General features: G+C 39.1%; 2 protein-coding genes across 5 annotated transcripts in view; one reads left to right on the top strand and one right to left on the bottom strand.

The window, feature by feature from the left end:
- The first annotated feature begins 452 nt into the window (after positions 1–452).
- Positions 453–11,538, top strand: LOC110907758 (serine/threonine-protein kinase haspin homolog). 4 transcript variants are annotated; one of them, XR_002573985.2, is made up of 5 exons: positions 453–944; positions 1,022–1,781; positions 1,974–2,083; positions 3,072–3,183; positions 3,262–3,562. XR_002573985.2 is itself a non-coding variant. In XM_035985666.1 (5 exons), the coding sequence occupies exons 1-5, from the start codon at positions 822–824 to the stop codon at positions 11,472–11,474; spliced, it is 459 nt and encodes a 152-aa protein (XP_035841559.1). In that variant the 5' UTR covers positions 454–821; the 3' UTR covers positions 11,475–11,538. The 4 variants fall into 4 exon arrangements, 3 of the variants coding, with proteins under 3 accessions (XP_035841559.1, XP_022008388.1, XP_022008384.1); XM_035985666.1 differs by lacking the exon at positions 1,022–1,781 and adding an exon at positions 11,454–11,538 and having other exon boundaries at positions 454–944; positions 3,262–3,354; XM_022152696.2 differs by lacking the exon at positions 1,022–1,781 and having other exon boundaries at positions 457–944; positions 3,114–3,183.
- LOC110900522 overlaps positions 3,854–13,671 on the bottom strand; it is a 28,137-nt gene continuing 18,319 nt past the window's right edge. Inside the window, exons 6-9 of the mRNA XM_022147411.2 lie at positions 12,332–12,694; positions 11,485–11,663; positions 7,895–10,834; positions 3,854–6,519 (exon numbers count right to left, since the gene is read on the bottom strand). Coding sequence (XP_022003103.2) covers positions 3,943–6,519; positions 7,895–10,834; positions 11,485–11,663; positions 12,332–12,694 — 6,059 coding nt within the window. The 3' untranslated portion in view covers positions 3,854–3,942. The remainder of the gene's footprint in view (positions 6,520–7,894; positions 10,835–11,484; positions 11,664–12,331; positions 12,695–13,671) is intronic.

The raw sequence follows: 13,671 nt of genomic DNA, 5'->3' as shown, positions 1-13,671 counted from the left end.
TGTGTGTTCATCTCAACCCGATCATCATCTCGGTCTTGTCTTCATTGGCCATGGATCATAACATTAACTTTATATACACAACTAAGCGTGAATCACACCTGAAAAATCCTCCACTCTGGACACCCAATCTTTGTCACTCGATACGAACCTTATCAAGTGATACGACATGAATCATGATACGAACCTTATCAAGACTGTAGTGTCTGTCACAACAGTCAAATCTTTCGGTGATACAGATCGTATTATGACATACACGTCAGATGGCATGTCTAACATATGAGTCGTATGTTGTCATACAAGTCTTATGACACATTATACATGCAAGTCGTATGTAATCATATGAGGCGTATGAGTGTATCATTTTGTGTGTTGGATAAAACTTTCTTCATTATGCATGACAAATTTTATACAACACAAAAAGTCATCAATTATTTGACATGATGCGAAATTTTGTCAAAACAGGCTATATAAACCACTATATGTTTCATTCATTTATGAATACATAGGAGTACCAACAGTTAGAGTTTTCGGTAACAAAATAACTAAATATTTAGTTTAGTTGGTAGGTATATACTTGAAAGAGTGTTATGATTGGACAATACTTGTGATATGTAATGAACTTAACCATCCACCTGCTCAACAATGGAGGGGCAAACATATGCAATGAGATTATCTAATAATGAAAACCATTTGGTGGAGGCTATGGAGCCACATAACATTCTTCCAACACTAGAGACCCGAAGGCCGAAAATGTGGCTACTTTCAAAACCATGTACAATGCACGTCAAAAAGCGTAAGCCAACCAAGTTAGAACAACTCTAATGCAGGTTCTTTTCTCAACCTTGCATTATAATGGAACCATAGGAACTCATGTTCATCAAGTTGGAACAACTCCAAAAGATGTTAGCCGTCTACATTTCACTTTCATCCTCCTCACGTTGGAGGTATCCGTTATTCACATGTTGTAAAATTTCGATTATGTAGGAGGTTTATCCTAATTCACTACATTGGTGATCTGCAGTTGGTATGTGGCTTATATATGATGGACAAGACTAAGACTGGTCCTTTTTCTTGGGGTATTGAAATAACTCGGAATAATAATAATAATAACAAAAAATAATAATATTAATAAAAATACTAATAATAAATGATATTTATAATAGAAATAATAATAAGGATGTAAGATAGATTTTGAATTAATATTCAAATACCATTTTTCTTCTCAACCTTACTTGCACTAACCACCACAACCCTGTATTGAGAAATTTGTGATCTCATCCCCACATCTCGTTCAACCCTTTAAAAATTCTGGAAACCATAACATAGTCATGAAACCTTCTACTTCCATATCTCTCTCGTTGCCTCCCGAAATCCCTTTACATTTATGTTAATTGTATAAGTAGCGAAAGCACTACACCGCCACTATAACCACTTCTATGAAGAACCTGCAAGGGAACATTCTGACCTAGAAACCCCATTTATTGCACTTGTAGTAAATCATTGAACTCTCGTTTCCGCTATATTCTAAATCTTAGTAATGGACCAAGAGAAATCAAAATAAAAAGTTTTGCACAAGTAAAGTAATGAAACTCCATGTTTTGTTAATTAATCCAGTTTAACACATGAAAAAAAAAAGAAATAATAATAATAATAATAATAATAATAATAATAATAACAATAATAATTAAGTTCGTTAGTTTGTATTTTGTTGATATTAAGGCACTGTTTGCAAAGTTGTTCCATTTGATGGAGACTAGTTAGTGAATGGAGAAGGGCAAAAGGTACTTCATGTTGAATCTATTAGCATTGCATTGTTTGGTTATTTAATTTTGGACATATTGGTGATGGATTATTATAGTTATATTCCTAAATTCAACGAAACCATGTACTTCAATGAGAATATAAGTGTTGATTTTTATTTTTGATGGTGGGCATCTGTTAGACTTTAACCTTGTATTCTTGTTGTGCTATAGAAAGCTGAAGAATTACTTGAGGAAGTTATGCTTTCCCTGACCCTCAATGACTTAAGGGGAAATCATACTCAAATTCATAATGTTTGTTCTACATTCATACAGACGTTAAGGTAATTCTTCTTTTACATACACACACACACTCATGTTGGGGCTACTAGAAAAAAACTATGTGGTCATTGATTCGTAGTTGTAGATGTTGAGTTTTGTAGTTTGAAATAGTTTATGACTTTACAATACCACTAGAATTGTATACAACCGAGTTTAAATACATTAGATTTGTCTTAATCTGAGTTTCAAAATATGTTTTTTGTTGTTATTGGAGTTTATTTGTATATTTATTTTCGTTTTGAATTTTTAATTCGTATGACCAAACAGGTAATCGTCATTTTGTAACGTGTAGTTTCATTTCTTGTCTATTTGTTAAGGATGATCCTTAATGATCTTAGTTGTGTGTATGTATTAGTTTTTTTCAAGAAAATAGTTTTGAATGTAGCTCATAGGTTAATGGGAAGATTGGATGTTTTAATTTTTGTTTGTAAATTCTTTAGTCAGAAACAACTTTTTGTAGTGTTTGTTTGTTTGATTGGCTTGGTACCTTATATGATCCAGCTTATGTGAACTATGGATTTGCAATGATTATGGATTTATGGTCTACATTTATGACTGATGATTGCTCGCATTTGATTTCTATTTAGACCATGTGTAGTGGTAGTGGGTTATAATGCCCCCACCATGGGGCATTATCCGACACGTGGCGTCCTAGTCAGCGATGGGGCATTATAGCAAAAGTGGTGTAGTGGGTATAATGTCCCATAATGCCCCATTCAATTATTAAAAAAAAAAGCACTTTCCAAAAATATCCTCAAAAGTCAATGCACATATAAGAATTGTCAGATATCCTCAAAAGGGATTGGTGCATAGCTCAAAAGTGGCCCACATGCAATTGCAACTTCGGCGTTTTAATTCAAACGCCCAAAACCATTTTTTCCAAAAATAACGCCCCAAAATGCGGGGTGTAATGGGGTGGGGGGCGTTTTAGGGCGTTTTTTTTCAATTTTTTTTAAAAAAAAACGCCCCACTACGGGTGGTCTTATGCAGTTTAAGGGTATGTGATGGTGTTTATGATGATGCGATGATTAGAGCGCGGGAAGAATGGGACAAAAAGCATTTTCCAGAGAATGATCATCCTACTGAGTTTGCTGAGAAGCAGGTTTCAGATAATTATGACGAGGCTTCATTTACTTTTTTTTGGAAAAAGTTCTAACAATTGTATTCATTTTTGCCTCAGCGTTTTGTTGTGCTTGTTCAAGAACACGGAGGGCAGGATCTGGAGAGTTTTGTGCTACTGGACTTTAATGAAGCACGCAGTTTGCTTGTTCAAGTATGTTCTTTCATGGTGACTCTAAACTATGAATGAGTTGACCTGGGTTATGTTTTATCTCTTATGGGTCAAATCCGCTAAAACGAATTAGTTGAAAGCTTGGTTTAAAAAAGCGCGTCTTAAGCGCGCGTAAGCCCAAAGCAACCCTAGGCACCTTAAGCTTGGTCCCTAATAATATTTGTTCGGCATCAATGCTATTTCTTCGGCAGTTTACTCTTCTTAAAATAGATGTGATAACTAAAGAATTGACTTATCTGCTCGTGAGACAAACAGTCTCAACCATTAAGTGTTGAACTAGTAAAAGGTCTGAATCATCAAGAGACTCATTAATAGCTAAACAAAGAGGCCCCTGAAACACGTATTTCTAAGTAAAAATAATCCTGTCTCAAATATTTACCGGAAGAGAAACAAATATTTATTTCATAACAACTCAAAAATATATTATTTTATAACGAATCGAAAGATTTATTATATAAAGATAAGTATCAATTAACTTTCAAGTAACACAATATACATCACAACATAACACAAGCATACCATATTCATTACTAGAGTCACTTGCTTCATCAAGGGTTTTTTTTTTCACTATTACTTGACAATCTCCTCCTTCATAGCAAGTGAAAGAGCAGCAAGACATCCCTCATTCTCCACAACAACTCCAGGCATAGCCACGGCTCGACTACCGACGAAACCCGCTTCTCGAACCACAATTTTTCCAAACTTCACCTGCCCGCCTTCGCCTTCGTATATATGTCCAAACAACAACGCTTCTCGTCCAACAGACGCGTATGGTTCAACACTCACCAACTCGGGGTTCAACACCGCGCCCATGCTATCCACATAAGCCCCATGGTTCCAAGCAATGTCCGAACCCATTAAGTTCATCCATAACCCGAATACAACCGAACCACTAGTCATTTCCATAAAGTATTCCCCAACTAGTGTTCTAATCGCCTGCCATATCGTGTCGAAATAGACACCAGTGCTCCATATCATTACGGTTTCGCCTTCTTTCTTCTTTCCTACAAGGACCCATTTCGCTAGACCACAAACCACCCCGGCTATAACCCCTGAACCGAACCAAAAACCCGGTAATAGCCAATGCAACTGGCTTGCATCACGCGATTTTAAGTAAAGAACCGCGTTAAGAGGTGTGAAGATAACCATTCCCATTAGAAAATAAGGCGCGATGAGTTGAAGCAACGGTTGACCCGACATCATCCACAAGTTCTTGTACCACGGTCTTGCAAGTGTCACGTTTTGGGTATCCTTTTTTTCGATTCGGGCTGCCATCGGGCAGCCTGTTAGATCAACTTTTACATCAGATTGTTGTAAGAAGTTCCTCCAACATTCGGGCAACGGTTTGTTGTTGCGTAAATGCTGGCAGATTGAGTACACGACCGATCTTCCATGATCCATCGACGCGCTCTGGGAGCATGATGTAGCCCGTATAACATCGATTTCACGGCTTTTCAAATACGGGTTGAACTCCAAGTTACGAGATTCTTCGTCAGTGAGTAGTTTATCGATCGTTAACTCGCCCACTTCGACATACGGGTACTCTTTTTCGTCCCACGGTTTGGTACAATCAAGTACGGTTTCACGTGCAGCTTCATCATCCGGCACTCGACGAAACTGAAACTGAAGCACATACCGAACATGTTCGCTAGAATTCACACGACGCTTGAAATCATCATCGAGAAAAAGAAGCGGGCGTGTGTCATTTTCGTCTCTCGGGATCGCACCGGTTTCGGGTGGGAGTACACCTCTAGGCTCTACTTTCCCAAAATCCTCATCAATTGTTTCATCAAATGGCCTTAACTTAAACTTCACATACATTTCTTTTCCATCTTCAAATCTAAACAACCTACAAATGTTAGAATAGTAATGCAACTCGGCGTAGGAATCCGCGTTCCTCAACGAATCCCACATCGCGTCGCGTATATGAGGAGCATGTTTCACATGCTCCTCGCGCGCCGCAGCCCCACAAACCAACCATGTAGCAAAGTCACCAATTGTTCGAGCGTGAAACGCTCGACCAGTTTTTAGTGTCATATCAACAACCGGCGTGTTGATGTCGCTCTCATCCGAAAGAATTCTTATTGCAGCGCCTCGCGGGTCAAGTCTTGCGTCGTCATCAGAGCTTAAACAGTTGCTATGACGAATGATGATCGGGTAACACTTTCCTGGTGCGAAAATCTTGTGATCCGGAAACCCGGGTACATTTTCATACACGCGTAACGTTCCTTTCCCAGCCGCACCGATTCGATGAAAGTATCTCGATTTAACTTTTAGAGTCGCTGCGGCAAAGTTTGCCGCGAGATTTCCTAGTACTTTCTTGTACTTTTGGTCCATTTCTTCGATCCGATCGTCCAACTGGTGAGTCATATTCTTAACCATAACCGGATTTCGCGATCCAACATACACACCACCCGTTCGAAGAGTGGAATTCACGGGTGCAACCGAGAGTGCACCAAGAATGACACTGGGCTCAACCACTGAGCCCGGTAAGACCAACCCTTGACTCCCGATAACCGAATTGTCTTCAACCTTCACGGGTCCACGAACATACCCGTTTGAGTTATAAAAACCCGCAACAATGCGACTAAAATCGCCTAAATGGACTCCATCACCAATGGAAACCAATTCCGGGTCAATAATCGGGTTAATGGCCCGAATAGAGCAATGTTTCCCAATCTTTGCGCCTAAAACGCGTAGATACATACAAAAAGCTTCCGTCCCCGAAAGAAACTTTGCAAACTTCAAATGCAGGGACGTCGTTAACCGATGGCAGAGCCACATTACTATGTGGTTATCTTGTTTTGAGCTTGAAAGCATACGGTGCAAGACGGATGTTAGGAGCGTGAGAATTGTTCCATGAACGAGGTATGCAAACGCAATGGTGATCGCGAAGGTTAACGGGCTTGTGGGAATGTCTTGGAACATGATGATGTAGGTGATGATACTGAAAGGAAGCCAGTGAACCGATGCGCATAAGCAAAGAAAGGTTAAGTGTTGTAAGGATTGAGGCTTTTGTAGTAGCCATATGTAGAGAGTGTAAGTGATGGCTGCAGATAAAGAGGTTAAGAAACCAACCATGTAGATGCCCATAATATGGTAAAATGGTTCGTACCATCCCCTATTGATATCTTGTGAAGTAGTAACCTGCACATGAGGTTTAGAAATACAAGTAGGGGTGAGAAAAAATAACCGAAACCGAAACCGTAACCGAAAAAACCAAACCACTTATGTCATTTTAGGAAAAATTTCAAAACTGTATCATTTTTCTCTCCGACATTCTCGAAACTTGTCATTTCAGTCCAAAAAACTAACCCCAGTTAAAAACTCAGTTATCTTAGAGGTAAAAAGGTTATTCTGAATGTGATGGACACTCTAAAACTAAGCCATTTTACATAGATTCTTTACAAAATAAAAAATCTATGTAAAATGACCATTTTACTCCTAAGCTAACTGAGTTTTTTATTTGGGCTTGGTTTTTTTGGACTAAAATGACATGTTTCAAGAATGTTAGGGAGGAAAATGGTATAATTTTAAAATTCAGCCTAAAATGGCATAAGTGAATAAACCATAAAGAAGTGAATGGTACTTAACTCCTTTTTATATAAATAACATATTACTTGTCTGTCATTCTTCTTTATAAATTAACGTGTTTGTTGATTTTTATATTTCACCCAAAATAAATTAACTTTTTTCTATAAATTGACATGTTAAATAACCAGAAACTGAAATTTTAAAAGTTGGTTACCATATTTAAGTTCTTGATACTTCCAATGGTTTTAAGCCTAAAGAGTTTTGGTCATGTATAAAAGATAATTTTTGTTTAGAACTATGGTATATATACAAAAAAAAAAAAAAAAAAAAAAAAAAAAAGTTAACCCTTTTTGAATATGTGGTAACCCGAGTTAAATGAGTCAAAAATTTTAAAACTTCCGTATAACATACCGGAGTTAGGGGCTGTTTGTTTACCTCTTAACAAGGCTCTTAATGGTTCAGACTTCTTACTGGTTCAGCACTTAATGGTTCAGATTGTTTGTGTCACGAGCAGATGTCTGAATGGTTCAGACATTTGCCTCTGGATGGTTAACATTTATACAAAGTCTGAATGGTTAAGACCTTTAATCTGAATTGGTCAGACATTTGCCTCTGAACGGTTAAGCATTATACAAACTCTTAATGGTTCAGACCTCTTACTGGTTCAACACTTAATGGTTCAGACATCTTACTGGTTCAGCACTTAACCATTCAGATGTTGCCAAACAGCCCCTTAGTCATTTAAAAGAAACAAGTAAAATGAGTAAAAAGTCACTCAAAGGTATATACTTATATACTTATGATGCATAAAACTTTTTGTTAGTGAATATATATAGGTTTGGACAAAAAGTTGTTTCGGGTCAACCCGACCCAAACTGTACAAAATAACTTGTTTAGACCCAAACCCGTCAACCAACCCGACTAATCGGCCCATTATACAACCTCTAAAGATTATAGATCAAGTGAACGAATATACGGTACTACAAACCTGTTCGACGTTACGAATCTTCGACATCTTAAACTCGCGTTTACCGCCTTTGCAAGTCTGCAAAGGCGGAACCTCATCTCCATCATCCACAACGCTCCCTTTTTGAACTACAGCATACGGGCCCACACACGCGCTTTCGCCAATTCTAATGGGCTGCAAACTCAAAACACCATTTTTCACCTCATGGCTTTGAACCAATGCACCTTCCGCAACCACCGCACCATCTCCTATAACGACCAAATAAGGGTCCGTGATATCAATAGTGTCGAGAACCACCGATGACCCGATCTTCGCTCCTAACATCTCGAACCACAACCGCGCAAAAACCGTACCTTTTAAGTGCACCGCGTTAACTTTGGATATTACCTCTTGGGCTTTGTATAATGTCCACCATTTCACAAAGTCATATGTCCACGTGGATATATCAGGGGTTAAACCATAGTTGGGTTGTAGATATGAGTTACCAAACATCGCAATAGTTATGCAAGTCAACATCATATAAAACATCCAAACTATGGGTGCGCTTGTTACCGATATCAAGTAACCGAACCACAGGCTCGTGTACATCGTTTTACCGGTTTTTAACGTTAGATTTGTGAAAGCGGAAACCGAAAGATAGATGGGGATCGTTAGCAAGAACGAGATGTACCCGAGCCCGATAAGATGTAGCACCCAAATACCGAACTTACGGGCTGAAGAAACCGAAGAAACTGAAGAAACTTTGAGTGGTCTTTTAGTAGTAATTGTTGTGGAACTTGTGACTTCAGGGAAAGATTTTTTTAAAAGATCTTCGGCGAAGTCTGCTAGATCGTCGATACATGTGGCGGTGAAAATGTCGATCGCGCCCACTGGAACCCCGAGAAAGCCCGAAAGCTTTTGGGCTGCTCGAACGACGCCAATCGAATCAACTCCATAACTTACAAGACTTTCGGTTACTGAGATGCTTGCGGTGGGAGTTCCGGTTTGATCGGATAAAAGCTTCTTTAAAAACTGAATAATGTCGTCTTTCGATATACCCGCATTCGTATGTCTTGAAGCAATATGTTTTGTGTTCGCGGGTGTGGATTGAATCGGTTCGATTACTTGCAGCTTGTTATCGGTAAACTGTTTTTGACACTCGAACCGCTTGATCTTGCCTGATGTCGTCTTGCAAATGGTTCGTTCTTTGATTAGTACAACCGAAGCGATAGTTACGCCATGTTCTTCCGCGACGACGGTTTTAATCCGCTCGATGATCTCATTTGGTGGAGGCTTGTTTCCTTTAACCTCGGCGATGACAACTAATCCGGTTTGATCCGAGTTTTCGGGGATTAATATCCCTTTATCGAGTAATATCTCTTCGGGAACGCCTACAACCGCACAACATCCGGGCCGAATAAGCTCGGATGAGGACTCAACCGTCTTTTCAACATCCGATGCGTATATATTCCGTCCACCAACGATGATCAAATCCTTTATCCTCCCGGTAATGAACAACTTCCCGTTAACAACACGGCCCAAATCCCCGCTTCGAATGTACATTTTCCCAAAACGCCCTCGAAGTTCGTTTCGGAAAGTCTTCGAACTCAACTCTTCCAACCCCCAATACCCGACGCCCGCACTCGGGCTAGAAATCCAAACCTCACCTTCTGTTCCGCATTCTACTTGCTCTTCACCCGTCTCCGGATCAACAATTCTAATATCCACATCAGCATCATCCGGGCCCCCGTTCGGGCCCACATACCCGCAACATATTCTCCCTTGCCAATCTTGAAAAATCGGTTCGCCTAGCCCGTATGCACAACTTATGTAGACCGAATTCTCCGCCATACCATAACCCGGAGCCATCACTTCTTGTGAAAGCCCGAAATCCCGAGTTAACTCGATAAACTTCTTTAACGTCTTCAATCTAACCGGTTCAGCCGCAACCATTAGAAAAACCATGGAAGAAAGATCAAGTTTCATAACCTTTTCCTTTTTCGACACTAATCGTCTTATCAACAGTTCAAGAGCGAAATTCGGGGCTGCGCTATGAGTAGCGCGGTACTTACTCATGGTTTGCAACCATAATAACGGATTTTTAATAAAGGTCATCGGCGAAAACAATACAGCAGTCCCGCCACTAACTAAAGTCGTAAGCAGCCCGCCGATGAGGCCCATATCGTGGTATTGCGGTAACCAACTAACCGCAACTGTATTCGATGTACTTTTGTACACCTTACGCATTAACTTCACGTTATGCATAAGTCCGTTATGAGTGAGCATCACGCCTTTCGCATCACCCGTTGAGCCCGATGTGAACTGAAGAAAGCACAAGTCGTTCGGCACAACCCGAGTTTCTTTAACCAATATGGTTACATCATCGAAGCTGACGTGGCAACCTTTCGAGTTCTTGATCCAAGAATCTGTATGGATCCACGGGAGGTTCGGCCACGAACCCGAGTTTTTTCTTTTTTTCGTTAACATGATCTTGTTCTTGGCGGAATTCGCTTTCACATACATATGGTACCCGAAAGTGGATAATATTGCGACCGCTTTCGTTCTTTTTGCAATGTTTTCGATATGGAGAAGTGGCTGCCCACCCGCTTGTGACGGGTCAGGAGGAATGGCGGGTACGGGTATGATTCTAGCTCGTAGACACGCGAAAAACGCGTCCATAAATTCAAGGCCCGGTATGTAGACTAGAAGAACTCTATCTCCGGGTTGGATAACGGGCTTTTTGTTCGTTAAGAGCTTGCGCGCAATGTAGGAAGCGTTATTATCTAGCTCTTTGTATGTTATTCGACTTATTGTTTCGCCTTTATCGTTGATCCAAGTGTATAATGTCTTGTTTGCGATGAGTTCATGGGTTGCCCAGTGTCGTAAATAACCGTCGATCGATGAGATATCGGGAAACTGGACCCCTGGTGCTTCATTTAGTTGTTTCAAGGAATAATTGTCTGATTTCATAGTGAACAATCTCTGCAAAAACAATTTGAGGTGGTAGAATGAGCAGTTGTGTAACGGGTCAAACGGGTCAAAATTGGTGAATTTATGTGTAAGTCAAACGGGTCGGGCACTTTTGGGTCCGTATTCTTTAAAACTTTATAAATAATTGAGTAAACTTTCGTTTTGCTCCATGTGGTTTAGTCATTTTAACGGTTTTGCTCCAATAGTTTAAGAATAGTCATTTTCCTTCCTGATTTTTCTAACTTATCTTCATTTTGCTCCCAGCCTCTAACTCCATCAGGGAGGAAACTGGCGACAAACTCGAAAGATTAGGGAGCAAACTGGCGACAAACTCGAAAGATCAGGGAGGAAAATGGCTATTTTTAAACTATTGGAGCAAAACCGTTAAAATGACCAAACCACAGGGAGCAAAACGGAAGTTTACTCTAAATAATTAGTGTGTCAAATATGGTTACATATGTTGGAATATATTGAAATAAGAGGTTTTATGTATTAAAAATACACTTTGTACGACTTTTTATACCCTTAAAACAACTTTTTTGTATCAAAACACGATAAGCAGTTTCAATAAGCAATCTTTAACACCCCCCTTAGTAAAAAACATAATCTGAATCGACCCATTCATAAACAGGTCGAAGTTGCAAGTATCTAGAGTTTTGTACCTTAACGTATGGAAAGCTCGGTTCGGCGTTATCACTACCAAAGTGCTTCAAAACCAAATCAAACGCATACGATGCGTTCCTTTCGGTTAACTCAAATGCCATTAGTCCTCCAACATAATAAGTGTTCTTCTGACCTTGAAGTTGGTTTTCCAGCTTCTCGTAAAATCCATCCTTCATTTCTACATTTGATTATAACAATTATCACTACATAATTTTTTAAGCATGAAACCTTTAAATAGTCTCATATTTAGTAATAGCGAATAGTGGTCGATAGCGACAAGCTGCCTATATGCTACGTAACGACAGCGATGAAATAACGGGCGCTGTTTTATGATTAGCAACACACTAGGAGAAAATTTTAAAAATATTTTATATGTATATTATATCCAAAGAAGTTGTTTTATACGTTGTTTATATGTATGCGTAACACAAAAAAAAAAAAAAAAAAAAAAAAAAAAAAAAAAAAACCTAAAATCCTGCTATTTTATACCTGTAAAATCCCGCTATATATATTAAAACAGAAAAAATCCCTAAAATTCCGCTTTTTTGCCCACTATGGAGGCACCAAAATCAAATAGCGACACATGAGTGCTACGCTACACTATGAGCGTTGTCATGGGCGAAGCTTTTAAGGGGCGGGAGGGGCGGACAACCCCCTGAACTTTTCGCTCAGTAGTGGAGAGAATGTAGTTTTCGTATAAAAATTATTTGGTGTATACGTTTTCGACCCCCGGTTTTATAGAAATTTTTAGGTTCGGAGACTTCCGCCCCCTCGATCAGAAATCTCAAGCTTCGCCACTGAGTGCTGTAAATTACTATGAATAATCTCTGAGCCCATTTAGCATACCTTGACTGTTGACATGTGGGAAGTACTTAAACCGTCGTTGTAAAATTACTTTTGTGACCTTGCCCCCCATACGCGTGACAGCATCAACCGCGAGCTGAACGACTGTTTCGCCCACAATATCTACTGAATTGCCATAAGACCAAAACAGGAATATGTTTGTGTCTGAGTAGAATCTTTGCATTGCTACCGGGTTGCCAATTGTGTTTGGATCATCCATGAACTCCTCAAAATAGTAAAACCCGACGGGGATATGATCCAATCCGTCTATCTTCAACACGGTCGTGTAGTAATCGATAGTCTCGACTTTACTAAATAGTTCCTTTTCAAGATCACTTAGGTCCATAGCCTCATTTACAAATTCTTCTGCAACAAAAAGCAAAAGGAATAATTAAATAAAATCTAGCGAATTAGTATTTCGCCCATGTTTTAAATTGGGAAGTGCGAATTTAGGCGCGTTTGCTTATGAATGGGTCGATTTGGATTGTATCTTGTTTTAACTGGCCCAAATGGATTATATCAAAAATATAGTTTTTAAACGAAAAGGGACAAGTGTATCAAACCGCTCAAATGAATCAATCGGGTGAAGTGTAACAAGATTATGACACTAAAACTTCAGTTTTTGTAAAGAAAATGTCGCATAATATCCCATAAAAACTATAGACACTGGTGCTGTTAAATGAGTTGTGTTTGCGGTTTGGCGGACCGAACCCTAAACAAACCCGAAATTTGTCATTTATACACTTGAGCCCAAAAATCGTGTTAGACAGATGAACCCAAACATGACATAAGTTTTCGCCAGTTGAACATGACTTGTTTAACTAAAAATTTACTTTTATCTTATATATCTGATTGTAATACTTAAAAACCTACAAAAAATGATACTAATTTGTATAAAGTAATTACGTTTAAACTATAAAACTTAACGTTTATAGATATTTTATATTTTTAATTTCGCAAAAAAATATTCAACACGTTAAAGTTATGTCATAAAACACATTTATATATAAAATTAAATGGGTCAACCCAAACACAATCCATTTAGCTAAACATGTTCACGGGTTCGACCTAAAACTAACCCACGTCAGCAGGGGCGGATCTAGGTCACTTTTCTGGGTTCCCAGGAACCCATTCGGTTTGGAAAAAATGAAGAAAATTAGTGAGAACCTCTTGTGATTTGGAAAAAAATAGTGAGAATTCGTGAGAATCTACCAAAAGGAACCCAGTGAAAAAAGTTCTTAGATCCGCCACTGCACGTCAGGTCATCCAAACATAACCCGTTTAGCTAAACATCTTCACCCGAAACCAACCCAAACCCGTTTACACTAACCCCAAACGCACAA

This window comes from Helianthus annuus, chromosome 2, assembly GCF_002127325.2.
Source record: "Helianthus annuus cultivar XRQ/B chromosome 2, HanXRQr2.0-SUNRISE, whole genome shotgun sequence".
NCBI lineage: Eukaryota > Viridiplantae > Streptophyta > Magnoliopsida > Asterales > Asteraceae > Helianthus > Helianthus annuus.
Note: the sequence above shows the minus strand (reverse complement) of the source record. Positions and strands in the feature narration are given on the sequence as shown.

Coding starts and splice junctions, on each gene's coding strand:
- LOC110907758 (XM_022152692.2), top strand. CDS start 822: ATGCAGGTTCTTTTCTCAACCTTGCATTATAATGGAACCATAGGAACT. Junction 2,084..3,071: donor ACATTCATACAGACGTTAAG/GTAATTCTTCTT, acceptor GGTCTTATGCAG/TTTAAGGGTATGTGATGGTG. Junction 3,184..3,261: donor CTGAGTTTGCTGAGAAGCAG/GTTTCAGATAAT, acceptor TTTTTGCCTCAG/CGTTTTGTTGTGCTTGTTCA.